This window comes from Diceros bicornis, chromosome 7 (genome assembly GCF_020826845.1).
Source record: "Diceros bicornis minor isolate mBicDic1 chromosome 7, mDicBic1.mat.cur, whole genome shotgun sequence".
Lineage (NCBI taxonomy): Eukaryota > Metazoa > Chordata > Mammalia > Perissodactyla > Rhinocerotidae > Diceros > Diceros bicornis.
Window position 1 is genome coordinate 31694535 of NC_080746.1, and position 19043 is coordinate 31713577.

General features: G+C 32.3%; 1 protein-coding gene across 1 annotated transcript in view; it reads right to left on the minus strand.

Moving 5' to 3' along the window:
* Positions 1 to 1089: 1089 nt before the first annotated feature.
* The window catches only part of DYNC2H1 (dynein cytoplasmic 2 heavy chain 1), a 292655-nt gene continuing 274701 nt past the window's right edge, over positions 1090 to 19043 (minus strand). Inside the window, exons 88-89 of the mRNA XM_058545326.1 lie at positions 11096 to 11212; positions 1090 to 1632 (exon numbers count right to left, since the gene is read on the minus strand). Of these exons, the coding sequence (XP_058401309.1) occupies positions 1474 to 1632; positions 11096 to 11212 (276 nt within the window). The 3' untranslated portion in view covers positions 1090 to 1473. The remainder of the gene's footprint in view (positions 1633 to 11095; positions 11213 to 19043) is intronic.

A 19043-nucleotide genomic window follows, 5' to 3' on the forward strand; every position in this document is an offset into this window, starting at 1 on the left:
CTGTCATTTTTGTTTTCTTACATCAGTCTCACATCTTTCAGGAGTTACAGCAGAAAGTCTCAGAATGAAAAATAAAACCTCCAGGGGCTGGCCTTGTGCTGTAGTGGTTAAGTTCAGCGTGCTTCGGTTTGATGGCCTGGGTTTGCAGGTTTGGATCCCGGGCACAGACCTACACCACTCATCAGCCACACTGTGGCGGCGACCCACATACAAAATATAGAGGCAGATTGGCACAGATGTTAGCTCAGGGCGAATCTTCCTCAGCAAAAACAAACAAACAACCTCCAAAGAATTCTTGTTTAGAAACGCTTAACACGAGTTCAATTTCTGCTCTTTAAAACTTTTATTTCTGTATGTGTATGTGTTTAATGATTGCAAAAATTGGAAGATGAATAGAGGGCTGATGGGAGGAAGTATGTATGTGCTGGTGTCTTCTCCTAAACATATGTTTCTCTATTTGCTTTTACCTTTTCAATTGCTCTGCCTATATTTTTCTTGTAATTCTGTGCTGGTTATAACGCATCTCTAAACAATATTGAGTAGAAGTGATAAACTTTGTCGTCTCATTTTAAAGAGAATGCTTCTGTTTCTCCATTAAGAATGATCTTTGAATACATTTTTCATAGATATTCATTCTTCATGAAAAGAAGTTCCCTTCTATTTCTGATTTGCTACGGTTTTTATTTTGAGAATCACTGTCTTGAATTTACCAAATACACAGCTGTTCTATATTTTGTTTTGAGCCATTACAACATCTGTGGGCCCTGGGAACCTAAAACTTTTGTTGGTTGCTTCTACTGAGTGAGAATCTCAAATAGTGTGTCCTTTTGAGGTTTTAGGTAGTTTCCTTGGAGTTCCCATTCATCCCAAGTCATATACATGAGAAATTACAACTTTTCATCATTTAATTATTCTATTTGTAAAAGTTTTATCCTGCTTTCTGTGCTATTATTCGCCATTTCTTTTGGATTACTTTGAGATGCTGTAACTAAACTACTTTAACTAAAGTATAATACATCCTTCAGTGTTTAAAAAGATAACATACATATGTATGTCTAAAACCATGGAAAACTGATAAAAATATTAATGATCTTATATTTTATTAAATAATTATGATACAAAAATGATACCCAAAATATTTATTACTGATTCCTTAAATACACTATTTTAAACCTCTTATCTAAAACATTAAAATTCTGAGCCACTGGAAAAGTGAACTGTCTCACAGAAATATTTAATGTTATAAAGGGTACTCCATTTTAACATTAATTCCATTAAGTTATTACTTTAAAAGGTGCATGGTGCTGTCATTACCCGTTAAAATAAAAAAACCCAATGAGATCAACAACAGAGGGTAACTATATGCTAATATCTTGAACTAACATTTCAAATGTAGACTGACCACATATTTTATTTAAAGCTTAAACAATAAATGTTTCTTTTTGCTAAGACAGCTTTTATTGTCATTAGATTCTACTGGTTTTTTAGAAATAGAGCTGCTCCACACTGAATCCACTGGTCTTGGTTGCCCCCACATGGAACATCAATATTGGTTACCACGCGATCCCTTTCGGCACTTGTGTAAACAGGCAAAGATATGCACTCATCAGGGGAATATGGACCATATGCATCCTGTTTAAAAAGAATTAATTTTGTATTAAAATGCAGCAATATACTGTTTTGAAGCAGATCATTAAATAACCAAAGACACAAACACAAAACCCTCTGAAATAATATTTATGTAACATTTTATTATGAAATGTTTTAAATAAAGACTAGCATAATAAACCCACATTATATAGCTGTAACAATTATTAACTCATGGTCAATCATGTTTCATTTATAACCTTCCCTTTGCCCCAAATATTGGAGTATTTTGAACCAAATCCTGCACATTATAAAATTTTATCTGTAAATATTTAAATATATGTTTATAAATAAAATATAAAAATATAATTACAATACTATTATCACATGAAAATATTAACAATTCCTTAATATTATCTTATATCTATGATCTTATCATCCTATAATTTTAAAAAGATTTTTTTATTAGAACCATAATTCAAATAAAGGCCATATGTTGCAGTTTGTTGATATGTCTCTAAAGTTTCCTAAATTTATAGGTTTTTCCTTTTTTCCTTGTAATTTGCTGAAGAAACTATACCAAAGAATTTTCCACATCATGACTTTTGTTGGCTACATTCTCATAGTATCACGTTCTTCTGTTCCCTGTATTCTTGTAAACTAGATCTGGAGGTGAGCTCGGATTCAGATTCAGAAACACCATGTAGACGGTACTGTGTACTTCATCAAGAGATATAACATCTGGTTGTCTCTCTTTTTAGATATTAGGAGCCACTGACGATCATTATTACATTCAAAAGTACAAAATGGTAATCTAATTCTATCATTCCTTTTTCATTTCTGGGCAGAAATATATCTTTTTAAAGAGAAACTTCTACTTATCAATCTTTTGATTACCATGAGGTACAGTTCATATAGGAAAACACTGGATAAATACTATCTAATTTCCCTTTATTTATATGCTTTCAAAATAATGAATTTGTTCCCTACTATACTGTAAAGGTGATCAATGACCCTCCCCTCCTTTTTAAAAGTATCATTATGAACTGGTGGATTAAAACATATTTGACATGCAGTTATTATCTTATTGATGTTCAAATTGTCAGTCTTTGCACAGTGGGAACTCTTTAAGTTAGCTCCTAAGCTTTTTTTGATATGACCCTAGTCATCTTCAATAGCTTTCTTGCTTTCCAGTACGTCAAGATGTTACAAGCTCATCTTACATATATCCTGTTCCAGAAATCAATTTAGTTATTACTCTGAGGATCCTTGGTTCCTTTAATAAGAAATGGTATTATAGATCGTAATCTGGGTGCTAGGAACGATCTATCATTCTCCTTGTAGGATTTTTCAGTGACTGGAACTTAGAAAAATATATTTTTTAAAGAAAAACATTGTGAGTTCATAATAGTATCTTCAATTCAAATTTAGGATTCATGTTTTTCTGAACTTACGTAATTTCATTCAACCAATGAATTATTTCTTAAGAGTTGGAATGAAACTTAAGAGAAAAGTTAGACTCATTCTAGAATTTTACAAGTGATGAATCAGAAACCTATAGAGAATTTACCATGGTAACCTAGCTAGGAAGTGGCAAGTTGCCATAGATAAAAGGTTTTGGCATATGAATATTAGCACCTAAAGACTCTGTTATTCTGTTATTTTTCCAAAGAGAAGACATTTATGGAAATAAATCATTTTCAGGCTCTGGAGTACTTGTCTAGGAGCTCCTGACCGTAAGTAGGTTACTCTCTGAGCATCAGTTTCCCTACTGTACAAGGGAGATGAACAACACTTGTCCACCTAACAGAATGTTGAAAGAATCCGATGATGTATTAAAGAGCTCAAATATAAAGTATTATTTATCCACATATCATTAATTCTTTGGACTTCATATATATACCTTTTCTTTACTCCCTACTAATTCTCAAACCAACTGGAAAAAAAATCCCAGCTTTTTAGCATCCACTACATGTCGTGGATGGTGCTACTATAGAAATAAAAGTATTTTTTCCATCAAGGAAAACTTTAAAACAAACATTCTATTTTTAAGTCTGAGTGGGCATTATATGAAATTTCGATTAGCTTTTCTAATCCCCACATCTCCCTCCCATGCCCACACAAATACTGGTCTGACTCTTCTGGTCCTTGATACAAATCAGTTAAGTTCTTCTGAAAACTCATTTATTCCTAACATTCCTAAATCTTAACCTAATACAATAAAATTCATTCTTGATGACGAATCATTGTGCAAATAGATAAAAAGACCACCTGCCCTGAATTTTTCTAATTTTTCTCTATGTTTGTATTGATGATTCTGTCAGTTATTCATCCCTTCATTTAACAGCATTTTATGTGCTAATACTGTGCCTAGAATTATAAAGGCGAAGCATTTCAATATATACCCAAATAGAGAAAATAATAATCTTCTTTGAAGCTTAAAATTTAGTTTAGAAAAACAATACACATACCAAATATATAGAACATAATTTTTGGAACAATGAGTACTTTAGAAAATCAAAATAAACAAAATACTACTCTGGGATATGTTAACCTAACAAAGATTAATGGAGAGAATGAATCCTGAGTTGGGTCTCAGAAAAAAAGATAGGATTTGGAGCAAAGAGAATTTTTAACCACTATTAGTCACTGCCTAATCTCTTCCTTCTTCTCCAACTCTGCTTAAATGGCAAAGCTTTAGAATTCAGAAATTCCTGTAATTTTCATAACCTATTAGACATTCTTAAAGTTAATAACCTAGTGCAAGCTTTCTTTTGGAGTTGCCTTTAAATTCTTCAGCAAAGAGCAGACAAACATTACATATTTGTTGGACTGAAATGATCTGAATCTACGAATGCCTATTTATAATCCCAGGAAAGGTCTTAAATTATCTTCCTCTGCCACCTGATATTTGCTTTGCTTACCATAACTTCTACGGTCAAAAATGAAAATAGAAACATCACATTGAATGTTTTACAATGCTATTTCTTTCTATTCAGGAGATTTTCTGAATATCTCTTCATTTTAATGCCAAGCAATTTTCTCTTTAAATTAAGAACTTAACAGTAATGCAGTTGATTTTTTGCATATTTACTAACAATTTACTAGTTTATGTATATACTTCCAAATCCTTCCAAACCTGCTTTTGGTTGTAGGCTTTTTGTTTGTTTTAAAGTGAGGGTAAAAATCTTTCTACCCAAACCTACACTGTTTTAAAAGCAAAGTATCACAGCTGCTTCTTAAAATTTTGCTTGTCATTTCTCAAAATCTCTTAAACGGTTAATGTTATAACCTTCTGTAAAAAAGCTATAGACTTGCTCTTAGGTCACCAATAAATAAATATCAAAGTAGCAGGGCTAAGTAATTAGGCATTCTCACTATTAGCAGAATACCTTGTGCAGACAGAAGTTCCATAAATATTGTTTAACTGAATTAAATTCTTATGACACAATTCCCTCTTGAACATGTTTCTCTTAACAGACAAAGTATAAGAGTCCCTCTGGGCTGAGATATTTGGATGAAACTATAATTTTATTAGCAACTATTAATAAATACACTAAGTGCTCAGTTAATGCAAAAAGAAAGGAGATACATTAGAAAGACTTCAAATAATTCGTATTATATGACATGTAAACAAGTTATTTTGACATAATTAAGATTTAATAATTAAAAATCTGTATATTATGATTAATCTAAAGTGGTTAATGTGTTCATATATCCTACTTTATTAAAACAGAAACTGGTCCAGTTAGCTCAGTTCAATAATGAGGCTAAAATTCGAAATTTCGTAATTATGCCTATGCCCATGCCCCAGGGAAAGTGACTTAAAAGTACACATATACTACAAATAGCAGGCAACATGCTAATATTTGAAAGAAGACAATGCATTTTACTAAGGCAAACAGTGATATTAGGTATCACTTAGGCAACAAACCAAAGAAAATAACAAAATAAAACATCACCAGAAAACAAAATTACCTAGGTTGGTTATGTTAATTATTCGGCCAATATCAACTCAATTTCATTATAATAAAACACATCTGAAGGCAAACCAAAATATATTTCTCACTGGTTTATGCATAAAGTCTAACAAACTTATTCTAACACATACCTTCTGAATGGTGATGAATCAAGTCAATGAACAGTTATTTTTCAGAAAAGAAGATATTAGCAAATCAGAGCTTTAACGTACATAAAAGTGGCACAATTTAATAATGCAACTCTGGAAAAAATAAATCTCTCAAGACAGGAAACAAAATAACTTGTCAACAATGAATATTTTGAAAGACAGTTCTGTCAAGAATGTCTAGCTACTCTTTAAAATGTATTTTGGTAGAGAAATACTTCTTTCAATAAAATGATGCTAAAAGCATTGCTTCAAAATAAGTCCTTAAGGAAAAAAAACCTGTCACCTAGAAAAAGATATTAATTAAATATTATTTTTTCAATTAAATACAAGCATACAAGGCAGTGCTTTCAGCATATATCTGCTGATATACATGGTGATAACATTTTATATATATAAAAGCAATATAAAGACTGTTTTTGTGAGTGGCTTATGGAATCACTTCATAGCCATATTTTCCCTGTAAATGAAATTGTGTCTGAAATTGAATTGTCAATTGTGGTGCCTGTTGGAAGGTCAAAGCCTGTGGGGTTCAGGCTGGTTCGGGGCTTCTCTGTTACTGTGGGGCTGATAAACACTAAGTAGCATCTTTACTAGAAAGAACAAAGGCAAACTGACTTCCTGTGGAACAGGTCATCATCTAAGACTGATCTACCCCATAAAGCAGTGTTTCCCAAACTGTATTATACGGAACACTAGATCCAGATGAAGGATGGGGTGTAGGTGCATGAAAATGTTGTGTGTTACATAATCTTTGGGACTTCTCAGAGTTTTTAGTATTCTCAAATACATCATGAATTTCAAAGGGGAGGGAATAATGTGTTTATTAAATTTGTTAACTGAACAATTTTTCACAGAAAACCATTATGGAATAATGTTGTATAAAATAGTTTTAGGGAAATGCTTTGGAGAAAGTGAATTTTTTTTTGGGGTAAAATCCCCCAGGAAAATCTTAACTTGGACCTACATTAATTTAACCACCAGTATTGAGCTGGAACTGGAATACTTTTAAGAATCTGCATCATGAATGAGTGAATATAAAAATGATAGTGTGAGTATAGGTTATATTATCTTAGTAGATAATGGTAAACAGAAACACTAGGAAAATATTTTCACCAGCATCTTACTTACTCTTAATTCTCCTTGAGAATTCTAACTCTAATTTTGTAAATTGGCAAAGTACATTATATTTATAATAGAAGCAATGGTAGAGTTTCCCTCACCCCCCAAATAAAAGTTTCAGAATTTGTTGCTCATATCCTTTAAGTATTACCACATATTAAAACAATGTCAAAGAAGTTCTTCAATCTTATGCAACCTAAAATGTTCTTTAAAAAACGGAGGTGCTATCTACCTAATAGCAATGTTGTGGAAATGACTGGGTTGTTGGGCACGTTTCTGTTGAAATGAAGGTATTTAGGACTATTAGGTGTCAGATAATATTGTGGAAATAATTTGTGAAAAAACCTTCTTCTGGCCTAAAAGGGATTAGTCACCAAAGTTCTGAACTGCATTATTTCATCCAAGCTTATCAAACGATTCTGGATTTTCTGCAATAAAGTAGCTATAAGAGTAAATGGCAGAAGTAATTCTTTTTTACTGGTTTACATAAATTGATGTTGATGCTTCTTTCGATTTTAGGCTGGTCCCTTCCCTCCCAGTAAAAATGAATTAAAACGTTTATGTTCCCCCCTTAATTCCATAAAATTTATTAAAAACAGCTACAGCTGCCCTAAAAAAAAGCACTTTCTTGTACAAAATAATGTTTAACTGAAGCAGAAGTTGGAGAGTTTAATAGTTTATACAGAGTAGGAAAACAATTTTGTTAAGGGGCCAGACAGCAAATATTTTAGGATTTGTGGGCCATGTGGTCTCTGATGCATTTATTCAGCTCTGCTGTTGTAGTCTGAAAGCAGCCACAGACAATACCTACATAAATGGGCATGGCTGTTGTCCAAACAAAACTTTTATTTATGGACACTGAAATGTGAATTTCATATAATTTTCACATCATGAAATATATTATTATTTTGAGTTTTTCAACTATTTAAAAATGTAAAAACATTCATAGCTCACATGGCAAGAGGTCACTGGATTTGGTCTGTGGGCTGTAGTTTTCCAAACTCTGGTTTACACTGTTTGGATACTTGGCTCAGTATTAGGCCTAAGATTAAAGAGTGATAACCTGGATTTGAACCTTAGTTGCCTACCTATTAACTATTTTATTTTGGTCAAGTTACACAATCTTTTAAGCTTCAGTTTTCTTAGTTTACAATGGAGATAATAATTCCTATTTCAAAATTTCTTGGAAGGCGTAAATATCTTGTATTTTAAACACTTCGCACAATGCTTGGCACACAATCAATACAAATAAGTGCTAACTGTTATTGTTCAAACACTAGTCCTACTGTTGTGGGAACCTTAACAAATCACTTACCTTACCTGGTTCTCAGTTTCTTAAGCAGCAAAACAGAAAGAAAACCAGCTCTACCACACTCACACGATTGCTATGAAAGGAATGTGTAATTTTATTTCACCCTGTGCCAATCATCCACCTTCTCACTGCTAGACTGATTTTCCAAAACTACAAATCTGATCTTACCACTTTCCTGTTCTAAATTCTGAATGGCTTCCTACTAACCATAAGATGGTCTAAACTCCTTGGCGTGGCTACATGGCTGGTCATACTTGGTCTTGGCCTCCCTTTCTAACCACATCCCCTATCATTCTCCATATGAACCACACATTCCAGATGTACTATACTTGCAGTTCCCAGAATAATCGAAGTTCTTTTCATACCTCCAAGCATTTAAATATGCTGCCCCTTCTATCTGGAATGCCTTGGCCCTACCATTTTTGAATTTGTCCTTGAACTCTTCTTACTCATAGTGCGACTACAGTTCTGAGAGAAGCTGCCTTCTCTCTCTGTGAGGTCGTCTGGTTTCCTCTCAACTGCTTACACATGATAGAGTTGAGGCCTCCCTTATCTGCCACAGCACTTTATGTAAACCTCTATAATGGTACTTCTAACTCTGAGTTGTAATAGTTTCTTTACCTATTTGCTCCCTCACTCAACAGAAGACTCTTTGATGGAAGAGTTTTATCTTTGTAACCTCAGTGTTCAGCATAATATATGGTATATAGGAACTTAACAAGTAATTAATGACGATTGAAAGCACTTAGTAAACGATAAAACACTATATGAAATAAGATAATTATTATCATACTATTATGAAAATATTTTAAAATACTGGCTTCAGGATAAATTAAACTTACCATGCATGAGGCACTGCGTTGGATACCTCACACATACAGGAAATTATTTAATCCTCAGCATGGTCATACAGAAATATTATTATCTCCATGTTCAAATGAGGAAACTGGCCCAGGGAGGTTACGTAACTTGTCCCAAATCAGCTAGCTCATAAGTTTGGGAGCTGGGAATGGAGTTTAGTTCGTCAGACTCCAAAATTTTGTGTTCTGAAACACTTAGTAATATGCCTCACATTTCCTCCTTCTTAGCTTATATAGGAGGGACAGTCTGAAAGCAGTAAGATTATATGGACAGAAGAGGCTCACTGTAAAGGAAAGAGGCGAAAAGGGAGGTGGAAAAGCACCATAAATCCTTCCATTACATGTCATGAAAAAGTGTGAAAGCCTAGGGGGAAATTCCTTTTATAAAAGTAATAAAAAATTCAGATTATCTTTTAGCCATTTCATTCATTGCCTAAATACTCCAATCATTTTACCTCTCTTTACATGAGCTATTTTTCAAATTAAAATATTTTTAGCTTTCGGTTCCAATCCTGATCTTTTAAAGTGTGGTAAATAAAACTGGATAGAAATAATAAAGGAAGTAAATTATTCTGGAGGGATAAATTCTGAGTCTTGTAATGTCATGTTGCTTTTCATACAACTCATTAACAGACTGGCTTTTTCCATAACATTACATTCCTGATTTGCATTCAGTTTGTGGTCAATTATGTGGGTAAAGTTCCAGGTCATTTTCTTTTGCATTTATGCCTACTCAGTTATTCTCCACGCTCTATTTTTATTGCTGGGGTTTCTCCTTAAGTGAACCAGTTTATATATGTCCTACTTTTTCCCTATCAAGGTCATTATATGGCTTTTAATTTTCTTGGCCAGAGAATTAACACTTCACATAATTTGGAGTCATTTGAAATCATCTCTGTCATCATATACAACTTTACATCTTATGGTTACAACCCTTAGCAAATTCTAAGCTTAACTTTTGTATATAACTTTCAATTTGGTTCACACAGCTAATGTGTGTAATCTATAACTTACCAACTTTTTGATAGAATTTTCTTATAGGAATTAACAGTCAGGTTGAAATAATATAAAGATTATTTTATATGATATGAGGGAAAAATGAGGGGTTTCACAGAAATGTATGCTCTTTTAGGTCAGAGGATGCTCTTTTAGCTCTCTAATCAATGACTGCTAATTATTGCTACAGCTTCATTAGTTGTATTTTTAAAAAAAATATTCTGATGTGTTGATTTTTATTTTATAAAGAGAATTACAATAATTGGACAATTTAATGCACTCTTTCCCAGTAAGAAAACTCATTTTTCTTGTAGTGAGCAGTATATGAAATATTTTGTTGGTCATTAGGTACAGAATCAAAACTTTAAAGTTTATTCACATATATTCATACTTACATTTTAAAATTTTATTGTTAAGTTTTAGTTCTGTGCCTCATCTACATCTGTGTCTTATTTTAAAGGAAAATATCCCCCAAGTTCCATGGTTGAAAGTTCTGTCAACAACTGAAGGGTTTAAAAGGGGAAAAGTTAACCCAATAAGTTTTTGTCAAGGCTGTTTTCTTTATCTGCCTATCAGCAGCACAGTGACATGGTATGATATAAACCCAGGTGTGTATTGACATCTTGATGCTGTCAATCTCTGCATGCCTAACTGCGGGGAAGTCATCTAACCTAAGTGTGCACATATTTCCTCATTTGAAAGTGGGAATAACAATATCCACCTTGTAGGGCTCTCTCAAGAGTATAGGAGGAAAAGCAGGTAAAGCATTTAGCACATTGCCGAAAATAATAGGAACATAATACATGGTATTTCGTACTATCATTAAAGGCTATTTTCTTACTAGGCTATAAATTATTTATAAATTAAAAACTAAAATGTTATTCTTTCTATAACAAAAGAAAGATTTTAAAATGTGCCATAAATCTTAAAAATTATAAAGGACACAATATTGTTTGACGGTAAATTTGTTCAAAATACAGGTGAGATTAGAAAGTAAACAAAAAATACATAGGTCAAGAATATCTTATTGGAAAGCTAAAAATCTAGAATGAATAGATTAAATTAAAACTTGTACCTGTAAAAATGTATTACCTGTGGAATCCAGCCCATAAAACAAGGGAGAACTGATGATACACTAGGAGAATCATGCTGATTTTCAGAAAGTCGATTTCCATCAAAACTGCATCCTTCCAGTAATAAACCACTGATCTGCCAGAGAAACAAATAAACCATTTAAATATGTGTTAAAGTCTGAAATGTCAGGAGTTACTGTATTATAACTTAAAAAGAAAGACAGCAATTTCCACTGTGACTATGTATTACAAATAATATGAAAACAAAGATAATGCTATTCTATCTGAGAATAAAAAAGGTGAAGACCTGGACCAGTGTTCACTGTGAACTTCCTTTAGACTGAATTCTCAATTTTAGCAAATATTTTAGAAAAAAATACTTACAAATGTCATCAGTTATATAACTGCAGGTGCCTTGGCATTAGATTAACAGAAATATAATGGCAAAAGCCAAAAAGTTATTCTTTCTCCAGGAGGGGGAAAGAAAAGCATAATTAGAGAACAAGAGTGCTACCTGCTTAGAATTCTGACGTCAGTTTTTAAAGAACAGAACAAAGTTCAGAAAGTTTAATGTAAAAAATTCTTGACATGCCATGCAGAGCCAAAAGAAGAACAGAGAAGGATTAATCTTCTTCTCTAAATTGACCTTAGTGTAAATTTAAGAAATTGTGATAATGAAAATATAATTATTTGGTAACATTAGTTCACATTATTTCTTTAAAAGTGTTCATTCTTTTAGTTTCTGCAGTGTTAATCTACCCTGAGTTTATCTAAAGGCAACAAATGTAGAGTCAGTATTTTGAATTCAGAGCCACATCTATATTCTCATAATTTGAAGTTGATAGAAAATATACACAATCTTATAAATATTACATAGTATCTTTAAGTTTTAATATACTAAATGAAACTACTATAGAATTTTAGAGACAAGAGAACACTTTAAGTTGGAAGAGAAAATCATTTTCTGCTGTATTATATAGTTAGGAAATGGTATAGGTATGAGGAGGTGCTAGGAAAGAATGCCTTGGCAAATAGTTTTGAATAGCTAATTTTACGCTAAGGTTGCTGTACCATGGAAAAGATAAGCAACTTGTTTGTCAATGAAAGATAAAATAAAAATAGAATATAATATGTGTATTTTATATACACACACACACACACACACACACACACAGTATAACATAGTGATAAAAACAGAATTATTGAATACCTAAGTTCAATATTCTTTCTACTACACCACTGATGTGATGATATACAGGCCACTTCAAGAGTTGCTAAAGTATTTTGGCCTTGAAAAAATGCAAATTAAAATTTAGAGAGTACCTGCTAATTTCGGTGCTAGAAATTCTCTAGGCAAGATAATAATTCTAAGGCTTCTTCTAGGAATTTCATCAAGTTTTGAGCTTAATTAGTTTATAGAGAAATTTGTACAAGTAGTCCCCACTGATAGTGCCACAACTTGACTATGTAATACACATATATTGAGATATAAACTCATCATTTTCCTCTGCTAACCAGGAGGTGGGAGGGGAGAGAAATACTATTCTCTGGAGTCTTGTTTCAGTAATTGGCACTATTGACCATGTAATTGCTTAATCAGACACCTGGGAGACATTCTTGGCTCCCTCTCCCGAACTTCCTACATGCCATAAACTACCAAGCCTTGTCACTTCCAATAAACATCTTCTAAATCTGTCCTTTTCTCCAACACCCTCCATCAATACCTATTTTGGAATTTAAAGTAAATTTGTGGAATTTAAAGTAAAGACATTCTTGGTCCTGAAAATGAAATGAAAATATAAGAATGTCAAAAAGCAATACCCTTTTGTTTATATAATAAAATGATAATATATCAAGGATTAGAGTGGTATCAACAAATGGCACCTTTGTTCCAAATGGAGTTCTGCACTAAAGGAAGGAGTAAAAGCAGATAGACCCAACATATTACCTTTATTACCGAAAGAGATAGTTTGGAGATATAATAGGTCTCCAGGGAAATGGACTTCTTAACAGTAAACTCAAGAATTCAGCAGGCTTAATTCCTAGTTATGACAGTATGAAGCTAAGGAGTCAGCTGCAGCAGGTGCAGAGATTGCCCTAAAGAAGCAAAGCAGAATGTGTATACCCAAGAGAAAAGCATATGGAAGGCACAGTATTCAGCTGGGGGTTCCTGATTCAAACTCATAATCACATAAAGGGACTCCTTTCCGGGGAAGGAAGGAGTAAGGCAGAAGGAAGGAGTAAGGTAGAAGGTAGAGTCTAGGAGTATCAACATTTGTAAATATCCCTCCACACAGAAGAAAACAGAAGCAGGAAATAAGAATTCCTCACTAACAATATATTTAAAATACTTGGAAAATTGCCTGATATATATTACGTGCTCAATAAGTATTAGCTATTATTGTTTATTTAATCTAATCCATCTTCTAATTTCTAGATGTTTAGAATTATTTTATAGAGAGTGTATCCATTTAAGTGAGGCCAAATAAAAGTCTGAGTGGAAATTATTTGGATAATTCCAGTCAAAAAACTTTTGCCTATAATAGTTAATTTTGCAAAATATTTTCCAAATTTATTCTATCATTTACCCCATTAAATGATAAACCATATTAAAATGTTATTTATACTTATGCATATACTTATGGGACATACTTCATACTTTACTAAAAGTTTGTTAGAAGTCTATTTTAGCCATTAGTGCCTTATTGTGCATGACACGTATCTTGGATGCAAAAAATAATTATTGAGATCAGAGCTCACTTGTTTACATTATATTAAAAGAACCACATTGTTGAGACTGCCTCTTGACATCTGTACAAACATACCATTTCAGTCAAATGAAAATAATTAAGTGAAAGGCATCTAAATGTGCATCTCTTTGTCATAATATCATTTCCACTAATTATTCTTGTTTTGCTTATAAATGCATAGCTTTCAATTTATCAGAACAGAAACAGAACAAAATCATTACACCAAAAAAAAAAAAAAATCTGTACTCAATGTGATTCACATTTGAACCTCTGATTAAAATAGCTGAAACCCGACAGGCAACTGCAAAAGTATGAGAAATTAAAAAATTATATATTTGGTTTTGTTTACAGTTTCAAAACCACTTATTAAGGGATAGTGTAAATCAGGCAGACCACAATTGCATGAATATATTCCAAAAAACTACCTACCATGACCCTGGTCTATTTTGAAGGGGCTATTCATGAGTATAAGATCTTACTCAGCTCTTAGCTTCTCACCTCAAAAGGGGTTAGCAACAGTAACAATAGTGACTTTGTTGACTAAAAACAGGGTTAAAGCCATTAATTTATTCATGCATGACCTTTAACTTCTTGAACACTGCTGATTTTAACTTGAATTTAACAAGTGAATTTCATGTTCAACTCTCAGTTTTATTTTGATAAGCTATTATATGGCTTTATTTGCCAGAACCTTCCTTTTAAAAATTAAATATTTTAAACACACAGAAAATCACAAAAATATTTTTAAACCTACAAGTTCCTACCATCCAGTTTTATTAGACATTAACATAAAGCCATATTTGTTCCATATTTCTAAGCAAATAAACCATAACAGATATAGTTGAAGTCCTCTGTATATACCTTGCCTTGCCTTTTCCTCTTCTGTGCTCACTAGACCTAGTCATTATCCTAAATTGAGTTTTATATGATTGTTAAATATATATGTATCCATAAACAATAAACAGTATAGTTTTTCATGTTTTGAAACTATATGCAAAGGGTAACATACTTTATATTAACATACAACAAATTATTTATCTACCCTTCTGCTGATGAACATTTAAGTGATTTCCAATTGTTTACAATTATAACACTGCAATAAACATTATGGTATGTCTCCTTATACATGTTTGCACACATCTGAATTTCTCTGAGACAGAGATGACATTGCTATGTTGAAGCGTATGCTTATTCCCACTTTACTTGATATTGGCAATTGTTCCCCCAAGTAATTCTAGTGATCTACACGTGTACTTTTCATGTATAGGAATTTACATTGTGCCACAACCTTGTCAACACTTGGTCTGTTGAGACTTATAAATTTTGCCAGTATGGTATCAAATTTCTTTACTCTCCAATTGTCATGACTTAGACGTATCTCTTTAGGAAGTATATAACGGGATATTGGCTTTTTGCCCAATGTGATAATCTCTATCTTTTAATTGGTGAGTTTAATAAGTTTATTTATTGTTATTAGTCACATACAGTATTTGGATTTATTTCTACTATTTTACATTTTTTTCTCTATAATTTTTTTTGCTTAATTTTTCTCTTTTTCTGCTATGGATTGTATATCTATTTTTAAGTGCTTAACCATATGTTTTAAATGAATAACTATAAAATTTTCTAATGAATTCTAATAAATACTTAAGTATTCAGTACTTCTAAAGATGACATGGATTTTATTTTAGTACATTATTCTTAATCTAATTATTGCTGTTTAGAGTTTTAGTTTTAGTTTAAACATAATAAAAAGTTATATTTTACAGTCAATATTTAACTTAAATTACTTAAATATGTTACTTACTTTATTTTTTTGTGTGTGTGAGGAAGATCAGCCCTGTGCTAACATCTGCCAATCCTCCTTTTTTTTTTTTTTTTTTGCTGAGGAAGACTGGCCCTGGCCTAACATCCGTGCCCATCTTCCTCCACTTTATATGGGATGCCACCACAGCATGGCTTGCTGAGCGGTGCGTCGGTGCGTGCCCGGGATCCGAACTGGCGACCCGCGGGCGCCGCAGTGGAGTGCGCACACTTAACCATTTGTGCCACCTGGCTGGCCCCAAATATGTTACCTAATTTAAATTACTTAAATATTAAAATTAAATTATTTTGGTAATTTTTGGGTTCACTGTTATCTTTGGTATACATTGCTTTCTCTCTGGCTTTTTTTGGTAGAAGTACATGTTTTAATACTTCTTTTATTGAGGCTCTTAGAGTGGTAAGCTCTTGTGATCTTTGGGTTTCTGGAAATGTCTTTTAATTGCTTTCATTATTAAATGATATTTTAGGTGGGAATAAAATCTGAAGTTAACAATTATTTTCCCTCATCAATTTGAATATATTACTCCACTGTCTTCTGGCATCTAGTGTGCTGATGAGAAGTCTGCGTGATGTTTTTTTTTTTTTTTGGTAGGAAATCTGACTTTTCTATCTGGTAGCTTTTAAGCTTTTTTTTTTTAACCTTGATATTGTATAGTTTCACTATAGTAATGGCTACGTGCGAACCTGAATTTACTTTTCTTTATTTTTTTGGTACTTTGCATGTGCTTTTCATCTGAGAACTCTAATCATTTTCCAATTCTGGAAAATTCCTGCCATTTTAAAAATTTTGCTTCTCTGCCATTCTGTCTGTTCTACACTCCTAGAAATCCTTTTAGAAGTAGGATAGTGTCTTAAACTATCCTCTATGTCTCATAACATCTCTTTCCTAATTTTTAGCCCTTTGCTTTTGTGATGAGTTCTGGCTTAATTCCTTAGTACTATCTCCCAATTTATTATGTATTCTTCAGTTGTATCTAATGTAGAATACATTTTGTCTATAAAGTTTTTCATTTAAAGATTATATTTTTCATTTCCAAGATTACTAATTGGTTTTCACATCCAACCATAACCGTACCATCTCTGCCTGTTTCCATTCTGTAAATTCTTGTTATTTTTTAGTGAAAGTTATTCCTTCATGTACCTATTGAAGGAAACTGAAATATTTTAACATTTTTGTCAGATTTTTCCAAAAAATTAATAACAAACTAAATGATTAGATATTTCACCTGATGATTTTGCTAGTTTTCTTTTCCAGGATTAGATTTATTTTTCCCCATTTATTTTGGCTTTTGGTTTCTAGGTTCATCTTGAGGGGTCTTTTATTTTTCTCCCATATACCTCTGTAATGATCTTTCCATAACTGCATAGCTATAAGATTTATAATGCTAGTTTGGGAGTTCTGTTCTGGTGATATTGGTGATACTGTAGATCTAGCAATTGATCTGGTGGGTAGTGTGGTTCAGCATCTAATGTTAAGGCTATGTCTTTGTCTTTCAGCTTCCTTAAGCCTAGAGCTTTCTAAAATGCCACAGACCCAACCAGTGATTCTGCAACAGCTTTACTGAGTCTCCTTGTATTGGGAAACTATAGAGCCTAACCCCAGTCCTGGATTTGAGCAATGAGCCTTGTTTCAGTCCCCATCTCACATACAGCACTACTAATTCCTTTTACACTGCTGGGCCACAGTTCTGATCATTGCTTCCTACTTCTGAACTTGGAGCTCATTAGATCTATATTTTCACAATTTTATTAGTCACAATTTTATTTTATGTCCTGTTTCTGATGCAATGAAATATTTATCTTATATTTGAAGCCAGACTATGATGGTGGTTTCCTCTTTTATATTTTATCTATCATTATTACACATTTGTAGCAGAGGGGATGAATCATGACCTCCTTGGGCATTCTTCAGAAATCTCAACTGTTTAAAATCAAAGTACATTATATAATACAATAATGTAATATGATATAATATAATATATAAAATGAGGAAGGAAAAATGGATAGACAAATATCTGGAAAAATATCTTAAATATATCTCATAATGAAAGAAAAATAAAGTTTGTACTGAATATGTTAGGTCCATTTAATTATAAAAAGAAGTTCTCAGAAAAAAATTGACCTAAAATACTAAAATTAATCTGTACAATGGTTTAATAGGTCTGTTTACTTTTCAAAAAATTTATAAACTTGCACTCAAGATTTTTTCAGTTTATTGTATGATGTTATACTTCGCTATAAAGATTACCAAAAAAAGATATAGGTTAACATGAAGAGGCTCTACACATAAGCCAAAGACTAGGGATAACTGCACATGAAAAAGAATATTAAATGCAATTTACTGAAACACATTAAATATATAAGAAGCTCACACTGATACTTAAAAACAAAGAAGAAATGTCATTGGACACTGCGGGAAATAGTGTATCAAAACCATATACGAATATCCCATTTAAATGAAAAAAAAAATAAGCATTTATCCTTTCTTTTCTATATAACACGTATTCCATGGTATCCACATAATCACAGAGATCTAGTTGATGAGGTTTCTTTGCAGAATTCCAGCTAATAAATGTGGAAGGAATAACAGATTTAGAAAAATTAGTTTTGCAACCTCTTATTAGTCAGGCAATGATCATCAATGGTTAAAACCATTAAATGGAAGACTAATGGGAAATTGTCATGAAGGAACGAGGGCTGTCACAACATATACACATGAATCAATCTTAGCATCACACACTGTGTGCCTCATCATGTAATGCAAAATGAAGCACACAGTGCTGCCTATGAAGTATTTTTGCCAAAAAAAAAAAAAATTAATAAATAAAAAATGTGAATCAGGCCCCTGGAACTAACTTCCATTTTATAAGAAATAAGGGACAGAGGAACAAAAGTTATATAATGACACAAGGAAGCAACAGATAAATACAGAATGTAGATCATTTTATAGAAGTGACCCTGATTCTGTAACAAACAGTGAGATGAAATAAAAAGAGAAGCCTGATCTAGATATCAAATGACATAGGCACATAACAACCAAACACAAACTACTGGAAAAGAGTTCTTTTTGAGACATACTGGTAAATATTCTTATGGACTGTAAATGATGCCAGGAATTATTGTTAATTTTTGAATGTGTGATAAAACATTGTGTTTTTTAAAGAAAATATTGATTTTTTTTTTTTGAGAAATGGAGGAGTAAAATAAAATGATGCCTGGAATTCACTTTAGCAAAGACAGTAAGAAGGAGAAAAAGAAGGAATGTCTCTAAATCTTGAAACCTTTGAATATGCAGATTTATTATACTATTTTCTCTCCTTCTGTATTTGATTGAAATGTTTAATAAGAGAAAATATTAAAAATGATTTTAAAAAGCCTTGAAGACCAGAGGAT